Source organism: Triticum urartu, chromosome 6A, assembly GCF_056163025.1.
Source record: "Triticum urartu cultivar PI428250 chromosome 6A, HENAU_Tu73, whole genome shotgun sequence".
Taxonomy (NCBI): Eukaryota; Viridiplantae; Streptophyta; class Magnoliopsida; order Poales; family Poaceae; genus Triticum; species Triticum urartu.
In genome coordinates, this window is record NC_141878.1 from 575710137 (window position 1) to 575719830 (window position 9694).

The following is a 9694-nucleotide window of genomic DNA, read 5'->3' on the forward strand; positions in this document are numbered from 1 at the left end:
CGAGACTCGATCGTCGGTATCCCAATACCTTGTTCAGTCTCGTTACCGGCAAGTCACTTTACTCGTACCGTAATGCATGATCCCGTGACCAGACACTTGGTCACTTTGAGCTCATTATGATGATGCATTACCGAGTGGGCCCGGTGATACCTCTCCGTCATACGGAGTGACAAATCCTAGTCTCGATCCGTGTCAACCCAACAGATACTTTCGGAGATACCTGTAGTGCACCTTTATAGTCACCCAGTTACGTTGTGACGTTTGATACACCCAAAGCACTCCTACGGTATCCGGGAGTTACACGATCTCATGGTCAAAGGAAAAGATACTTGACATTGGAAAAGCTCTAGCAAACGAACTACACGATCTTGTGCTATGCTTAGGATTGGGTCTTGTCCATCACATCATTCTCCTAATGATGTGATCCCGTTATCAATGACATCCAATGTCCATAGCCAGGAAACCATGACTATCTGTTGATCAACGAGCTAGTCAACTGGAGGCTTACTAGGGACATATTATGGTCTATGTATTCACACGTGTATTACGATTTCCGGATAATACAGTTATAGCATGAATAAAGACAATTACATGAACAAAGAAATATAATAATAATAATACTTTTATTATTGCCTCTAGGGCATATTTCCAACACCATTATCCAACAAAACTAACACAATTGTATGATGAAACTTAAGTTCTACACTTGAAAAGGATTAACGTCGATCTTATATATATAGGAAAAAGCTATGAGAACATAAGACATGCATAATTTTACCAGAGAGGACCACGGGGAGGAGGAATGTCCATAGCTACGAATCCACTCATGCACTTAGTAGCATCTCCCTCGCCAATCTTCAGGATGTACTAAACAATGTAAATAGTGTGGAGCCATATTAGTTTACTATAATAGAAGGAGAGTGCAAGAAATATATAAATCTGAATGCATGAGATCGATTTTCTTCAAGCACTTATAATTATTCCCAGAAGCAAGGAATCTAATATGCATACTTTGCCATCATTTAGTTCCACTATGATCTCTATATTTTGTTTCCTTCCAGTTCTACCGCCTCCGGTTGCACTAAATAACCAAAGTTTTAACTATGTGTACAGTACTAAACCTTGTGTCGTACCATTCCTTTGACCAAATATACATTTATAGAAAGAGGGGGGGGGCACGAAGCATACAATACTACAAATACCTAATGAAATTTCTAGAGTACATAGGTGGCCTAAGAAAATTAAGGAGAAAACCTACATTATGGACCTAGGAGTAAAGTATCAAAAAGGTAGTGGGAAAAAAGAACATCTAAAATCTTCAATATAATGGCACTTAATAAAGTGGTGGACTTGGTAGCTATTCTGAATCAAATTCAAACCAAAAACATGAAGGTAGTAATCATAGAGAAAATCAATACTTGCTCTGGTGTGAGTGCAAACTTTTTGCCGCCGATGGAGAAGGCGACGTCAGGCATGGATGCAAGTCTTTTGCAGTCCACCGATGATTCTCCCATAGGGCTAGGGATATAGCCACATAGCTACAAGGTAAGATAATTTAGCAAAGTTTGTACAACTCAAATGTGTTATGGTAGTACATTAATACGGTATGTTTTCTATCTCTTATACCAATGAGAGATCCCGTGTTAGATCCTGTGCAAGTTGGTTCTTTGCCCACATAACAGCCATCTCACAAACATGGCACATGGCATCATTCGATCTCCCGGTTTCATCATCTACCACAGTCCGAATACCAAAGCTGCCATTACGTTGTAGGAGGAAACGATGTCAACCATCAAGACATAAGTAAACCAATGTGAAAGGTAAAAATGGCATAAAACTAACTTCATGAACGCCAACATTTCTACCAACAAGATATTATATTTATTCTGTGCTAGATAACAAAATATTTTTGGTGGAATTTTGGATGGAATTTGGTAGGTTGCAAAATTTGGAAATTGTGGCGCAGGAGTTGGGTATAATTTCAAAACTCATTCAAAAATATATTTTTTAACACAAAAAGTCCTTGTAGTCATCGAATTGTTTGACATTGTTGTTTCTGGTCTTAATGTAAAATCACACGTCCTTGGTTATAGAAGATATATTTGACAAAAATTTAAGCGTCTGATATTAAATTTGCCTTTTTTTGGAAATTGCATAGCCTTGTACTACCAATGGTATCATTCACAATGAAGTGACCACTAATTTAAAAATAATTTTACGTGTAAACATTGAATCTCTATACCAATATAGAAGGCGAAACTTGTTTTTAATGAATCAATATGAACCATCTAAGAAGATTGGTCGAATGCATGAGAAAATCTTGCACTCTATAATTACTCATGAATTGCTCTCTTACTTCCACAAGTACACTTTTAATATTATAAAATAATTTTCCGTTACATCTCCTTGATGTATCAATTACATCATTTTTAGGTTGATTTTAAGATTTGCCTTGTTGTGCACGGTACTCTAGCCTACCCCAACTTGTTTTTTTGAACCTGTAAACAGTAGGAGAGGTTAAAGGCTTTGTTGTTGTTCACGAGTTCACAACTCTTACCTTACACCTTGAGTTCCACTATGAGTGCATAGACCAACAGAAGGACATATTTTTGTTGGGTCGATCTGCATCATAGACCCACACAAAATAATTTTATAATCCCAATATATGACTAATCAAATAAGAAAGAAGCCTTTGGAAATATGCAAACCTCATTTAGCAATAGATCTAAGATCCGTTGCCCGTACTAAGAAGCAACTTCCTTGCACTCTTGGCTGAAAATCCCAGGTGCACCAATCTTTTCATTTATCTGAGTAATAATTGCCTGCATATTTCATTGTTGATTTGGTTGTATAAGACACACAAATATTAAACTAAAAATAGAATATGCACCCTCCCTAGTAGAAACTATGAGGCATTGATAATTATATTGCATGTGTTATGATTCAAGTGGTCTATCGGGCTCTATTTCACTGACATTCACATTATGTAATGTACCTATTGGTGCATATTTACTTTGTAAAAGTTATTATTTTCCAAATTTATTCGGGAGTTTATATGCATTATGCTTCAGTTTGCTTTAGTGCTTACCCTTCAAGTGTAGTCATCAAAAGTTTAATAAAAAAGCTATAAATTAAATCTATCATAGGATGCATCTTTACTTGTAGCAATACACATTTTCTATTGCAAAAAGTAGAACTTATGCCAAAATTTTGGGGCAAGGATCGTCAAAATTGGTTTACTAGAAATGTTGATTTTTCAATTTTATATAGCAATCAATGACCAAATGATGTAGAGCCTTTTTCCTTGCTTATGTATATAAAGATAAACAGAGCTCCAAGACATACAGTGGGACCAACAAGCAACGAAGTTCCCGATTCTGCTATAGCTGCACAGCGAGATGTACATAATCCTAATACATAGAGAGTATAAGTAAAATGGTTGTAAACACTTTTTATTTGTATAAAAGTATAGTAATCACAATAGTAGGCATTGTTATTTTTTCGGCAAGTTGGTACCTGTGGACTTTCCTCCAATCAAGACATCACCCATATCAAACTGCAACAAGTGACACGCAAAACAAAAAGCAACAAGTCACTCAAAACTTCTCCTCAACAATTAGTTTCCACTTCCTGAATGTTAAAACTACTCAACTAACTGAAAGAGACTATGTTCTTCCTTGTGATGCTTAGGATCAATTCCTCCAAACACAATTTCTCCCCCCTGCCCTTCGCCAGCATGCCGGTTGAACCAGAACAAGAAAACAGGGCTACCAACCAGATGTTGGTTAACCATGTTGTACCTATAAATATTCTTGTGATGTCAGTGATAATGGATATGGTCATATGCTTCACATTTGAGGGTGCCAATTCCATGATATTTTACATTTTTGCAATATGGCATCAAACAAATTAGGAGAACCCTCAGTGCAATATCTAGATCTTAATAACACACCATGCATACGGCAAGCATATAAGTAATGAAATATTGATTAATATCCAATGTTGATACCATATATTACCAAACAAAGCTATAACTGGGATATTCATACAAATAGCTTTGCTCACCAGACAGGTTCAACACCGCCCCTGGCGATTTCTTTAAATCCAAGACCGAGAATGCCATCGAACTTCCTAAACATGAAAGTAATACTTGGTTCCCTGGTAGCTTCGATGAAATCCTAGCAGAGTACCATAATAAAATTGGTATACTCTGAAATGGGATGCACATGATAGAGGGTTAGAGAACATAAAGAAGTGTGCACTTCTTGGCATAAACCTGATTTTTTACAACTACACCACCAACTTGCACATTGTCCTGGCTAAGATAGCCAGAAATTGCACCGGTTCCGTAACGAAGTGCGACCCTTTTTCCTGCCAAGAGGGGAAATGAAAATTAGATTCATGAAAATAGAGTTAGGGTCTGGTGGCTCCAGCTATTTTTTTTGGATTTGGCTCGAGCTTTAATAATACTATAAAAGACGTCTACCTAATGCCCAACTGAAGGAAATACATGCATGGCAACGTGTTAGGATAGCATCATGTTATCCTTATCTCTTAATGATATCAAGAATATGCTTGATTTATACATTATGCTTCCCATATATACTGCAAAAACGTCTTACATTTAGGAAGAGGATGTAATAATTATTTCACTGTATAAAAGAGGAAGGCGCAAGACACAAACCGTTCTTCTTGTACGTGGCGGACTTGCTGGCCTTGTAGCTCGCGTGCAGATAGCATCCAATCTGCAGCAAGGATTCACAAAAAAACGCACTCTCCAAATCACTATCGTAAGTATAACCAAAATGTGTAAGACCCATCCCAAATCGGAGCAAGCCAACAACACTACGCACCGAGAGGAAGCACTTGGAGGAGGGCACCCAGAAGTCGGCGCTGCCCGTGTCGAAGATGACGGTGAAGTTCTGCGGCGGCGTCCCGACGCCGACCTCGCCGTAGTACTGCGCGTTAAGGTGGTTCTTCAGCGCCACGACGTGGCCTTTTGCACCTTCTGTGAGCGCGGCGTCGGCGTTGTAGACGAGGCCGTGCCGCCACGCGAGGAGGCGCTGGGCGTCCTCTCCGGCAACGACGGGGCCGTCCTCGTCCACCGGCCGCTTCGTCAGCGCCACGCGGACCAGGCCCTCCGTGGGACCGGCGAGGAGGGCGTGGAGGAGCACGCAGGACAGTGTTAGAACAAATCATCTTATCGTTGTAATCTCAACCTCTTCCTTTATCTCCTATTGTATTCAAACTCTTGTACTCATCCTTGTACGCCAAGGCAAGTCCTTCGGCCCTATCAATATATATATGCACGCGGCTCCTCTCGTGGGAGTAAGAACGCTTCATACTTTTACATGGTCATCAGAGCCCCTCTTTCATACATCTAGCCACAAACCAGAAACAAAACCCTAGATCATACCCGCGATCACCGTCATGGCCTCCTCAGCCGGTGTCGCCCTGAACCTTGGTTCACCTCCATCAGAAAAGCTTGCGAGAGGGAATTTCATCCTCTGGAAGACGCAAGTTCTCCCAGCCCTGCGAGGAGCGCAGGTTACTGGGCTTCTGGACAACTCCGACGCCGCTCCGCCCAAGACGGTGGAGGTCACAAAGGCGGACAAAACCACGGCCCAAGAGCCGAATCCTCTGTATGGAACTTGGATCGCCAAAGATCAACAGGTTCTGTCATATCTACTCAACTCCATGTCTCCTGAGATCCTTGTGCAGGTCGTCGGGAGGGACTCCACCTTCGAGCTCTGGGCAACAATCAACAACCTCTTCGCCTCACAATCGCAGTCTCGGATCACCAACCTAAGGATTGCGATCACCAACACCAAGAAAGGCACTATGTCTAGTTCAGCATACATGGCGAAGATGAAGAGCCACGGGGATGAACTAGCTGCTGCTGGCTGCCCCGTCTCTGATCCGGAGATGGTGGACTACATACTTGCAGGATTGGACCGCGACTACGACTCCATGGGGGCAGCGATCGGCGCTGTCAAGAACAGCATCACCGCCGATGATCTCTTTGCTCAGATCTCTGCCTTTGATCAAATGATGGAGATGTTGGGCGACTCGTCTTCAGGCGGGTTTCATACATCCGCTAATGCAGTCTACAGAGGCCGTGGCTCGTCCCGCAACAGATCCTATCGCGGGCGAGAAGGAAGGGGGCGCGGCCGTAGTGGTGACCGCGGTGACCGTGGTGATCGCTAGCCTTCTCCTCCAATGGCAGCGGCGGCTTCAGAGGACGCCCTCGGCAGCAGCAACAACAGCAGGTGCGTGAGCAGCATGACTTCCCAGAGTGTCAGATATGTCTCAAGCATCATCCAGGGGGTGCATGCGTCTGCTAGTGGCGCTACGAAGAGAATGATCAAGAAGAAAAGGAGGAGCATGCAGTCTCCTATGGAGTTGACACGAATTGGTATGCCGACAGTGCAGCAACAAATCATATCACGGGTGAACTTGACAAGTTAACCATGCAGGAGAAGTACAACGGAGGTGAGCAAATTCGCACGGCAAGCGGTTCTGGTATGAATATTACACATATTGGTAGTTCAATTGTTAAAAACCCGATGAAAAATTTGCACTTGAAAGATGTCTTGCATGTTCCATAAACTTCCAAAAATCTTGTTTCCGTTCATCGTTTCACTCTTGATAACAATGTTCTCATAGAATTATATCCTTATTTTTTCTTGGTTAAGGACTTGGCAACAAGGAGAATAATTCTTAGAGGACGGTGCGTGGGAGGTCTCTACCCACTCATATCATCATCATCTTCATGGTCAGATAAACAAGCAAATATTGTCACCAAGCCTTCTTCATAAAGGTGGCACAGTCGTTTGGGTCATCCATCTTCAGTCATAGTTAAATATATTCTTAGCAAAAATAAACTCTCTTATGAGCCTAGTCTTAGTGTTGAGTCAGTTTGTGATCCGTGTCAACAAGCTAAAAGTCATCAATTGCCTTACCCTATTTCTATTAGTGTATCTACTTCTCCATTACAACTCATCTTCTCAGATGTATGGGGACCAACCCCTACTTCAGTTGGGAGATTTTCCTACAATGTAAGCTTCATTGATGATTATAGTAAATTTACTTGGATTTATTTGTTGAAAAAAAGATCCGATGTATTCCAAGTCTTTATCAATTTTCAAAACCTTGTTGAACGCAAACTGAACTCCAAAATCATTGCTAAGCAAACCGACTGGGGTGGTGAGTATGAGAAGTTGAACTCTTTTTTTCAAAATCTTGGCATTTCACATCATGTCTCTTGTCCTCATGCTCACCAACAGAATGGCTCTGCTGAGAGAAAACATCGTCACATTGTTGATATGGGACTAGCACTGCTAGCAAATGCATCCATGCCACTTAAGTTCTGGGATGAAGCCTTTTTAACTGCCACATACCTCATCAATTTGCTTCCAAGCAAAGTTATCAAACTTGACACACCTATTACACGTCTCCTTGGTGTTACACCCAACTACACATCACTCCGTGTTTTTGGGTGCGCATGTTGGCCCAATCTCAGACCCTACAACACATGAAAACTCGCTTTCCGCTCTAAAAGATGTGTCTTCTTAGGCTATAGCCCTATGCATAAAGGGGTTAAATGTCTTGATGTTCCTACTCGTAGGGTCTACATATCTAGAGATGTTGTTTTTGATGAGTCTGTGTTCCCTTTTGAATCACTTCATCTCAATGCCGGTGCCCTCCTTCGCAAAGAAATTCTTCTTCTTCCTACGCATCTTCAGACTTTTGATTGTGGGGGCGATCATTGTACTAACCAATGTGATGATATTCCTACTGGTACTGCTCCTACTCTTATGCCTGTGCAGGTCCCTGGAGAAAACAGAGCTCAAAATGATCAAAATCTCGAAAATCCAGCTCAAAATTATCTTATATTTCATGCTGAAGAAGGAGACGAGCCGGACACGGACAACGAGGACAATCCGGCGGTGCCTGGTATGCCTGCACGCGCGCAGTCCTTGGATCGCGCGATTGAATCCCCCTTGGATCGCGCTCCCACCAGCAGCGGCTTCGGCTCCCGGTCCAGCCAATCCCGTGGTGCCGCATCGTCGACAGGTGGGGACAGCAGCGGGACCACATATTCCTCGCCCCACGTGAGCATGCAGCCGCGGTCGGGCTGCGGATCCGCTGTGCCACGCCGCGCAGTTACTTCCCGTGTGCCTGCAGGAGCGGTGGCCACACCGGTGGCCACAGGATCTCCTGTGCTGACTGCGCCAGATTCTTATGCGTCAGCGCCTGATTCTCCCGGATCGGCTGTGGCAAGTGCACCTGCGGTCCAATCTATGGCTTCTCCAAGAGTCAAGACTAGACTACAAAAAGGTATACGAAATCCAAAGATAAGAACGGATGGAACTATACCATATGGCATGTTGTGTATTTTAGGAGAGCCAACAACTGTGAGTAGTGCACTTGATGATCCCAAGTGGAAGAAGGCAATGGATGAGGAATATTCTGCACTAATGAGAAACAAAACTTGGCATCTTGTACCAAACCATAAAGGTAAAAATATAATTGATTGCAAATGGGTATACAGAATCAAAAAGAAGGCAGATGGCTCCATTGACAGGTATAAGGCACGTTTGGTTGCAAAGGGCTTCAAGCAACGTTATGCCATTGATTATGAGGACACCTTTAGTCCCGTTGTGAAAGCTGTAACTATCAGACTTGTGCTAGCTATTGATGTTTCTAGAGGATGGAGCCTAAGACAGCTAGATGTACAGAACGCGTTTTTGCATGGTGTTCTGGAAGAGGAAGTGTTCATGAGACAGCCACCTGGGTATGAAAGTAAGAAATTTCCACATTTTGTTTGCAAGCTTGATAAAGCACTCTATGGCTTGAAACAAGCACCTAGAGCATGGTATTCCAGACTGAGCTTACAATTGAAATCTCTTGGCTTCATTGCTTCAAAGGCTGATACATCCTTGTTTATTTATAACAAGGCAGGAGTGGTTATTTTCTTACTTATATATGTTGATGATATCATAGTTGCAAGTTCTTCACGAAATGCCACTAATGCTCTTCTGCATGACTTAAGTTCAGAGTTTGCCTTAAAGGACCTAGGTGATTTGCACTTCTTCCTAGGTATTGAAGTCAAGAAAACTCAAGATGGCATTATGTTAAAACAGGAGAAATACTTCACTGAACTTCTGTCTCGTATGGGAATGAAAAATTGTAAGCCAGTACCTACACCCTTGTCTTCTTCAGAAAAACTTTCAGCATATGAAGGAGAGCCACTTCAAGAGGAAGAAAGTACAAGGTATAGGAGTACCGTGGGAGCATTGCAATATTTAACTCTCACACGTCCGGATATCTCATTTGCTGTCAACAAGGTTTGTCAATATCTACATGCACCTACTTCTGCACATTGGACAGCCGTCAAGAGGATTGTAAGATATGTAAAGCATACTATGGGAATAGGACTTCATTTCAAAAGTTCTAATTCCACTCTTGTGAGCGCATTCTCTGATGCTGACTGGGCAGAATGTAGTGATGACAGAAGATCAACTGGAGGTTTTGCAATATTCTTTGGTTCCAATCTTATTTCTTGGAGTGCCAGAAAACAAGCCACCGTGTCAAGTTCAAGCATAGAGGCTGAGTATAAATCCTTGGCTAATGCAACTGCTGAAGTTATTTGGGTTGAATCACTTCTTGAAGAGTTGGGAGTCAAAAATAA

At 42.2% G+C, this 9694-nt stretch overlaps 1 protein-coding gene across 1 annotated transcript; it reads right to left on the bottom strand.

Annotated features, from left to right (window-relative positions):
• Positions 1–4044: 4044 nt before the first annotated feature.
• LOC125515249 (aspartic proteinase oryzasin-1-like) lies at positions 4045–5189 on the bottom strand (the record flags this gene model as incomplete). Its single annotated transcript, XM_087530863.1, has 4 exons — positions 4045–4178; positions 4277–4371; positions 4685–4745; positions 4854–5189. Coding segments are annotated over 4 exons (609 nt in total), but the record flags the coding sequence as incomplete, so codon positions are not given.
• Between the last annotated feature and the right edge of the window lie 4505 nt (positions 5190–9694).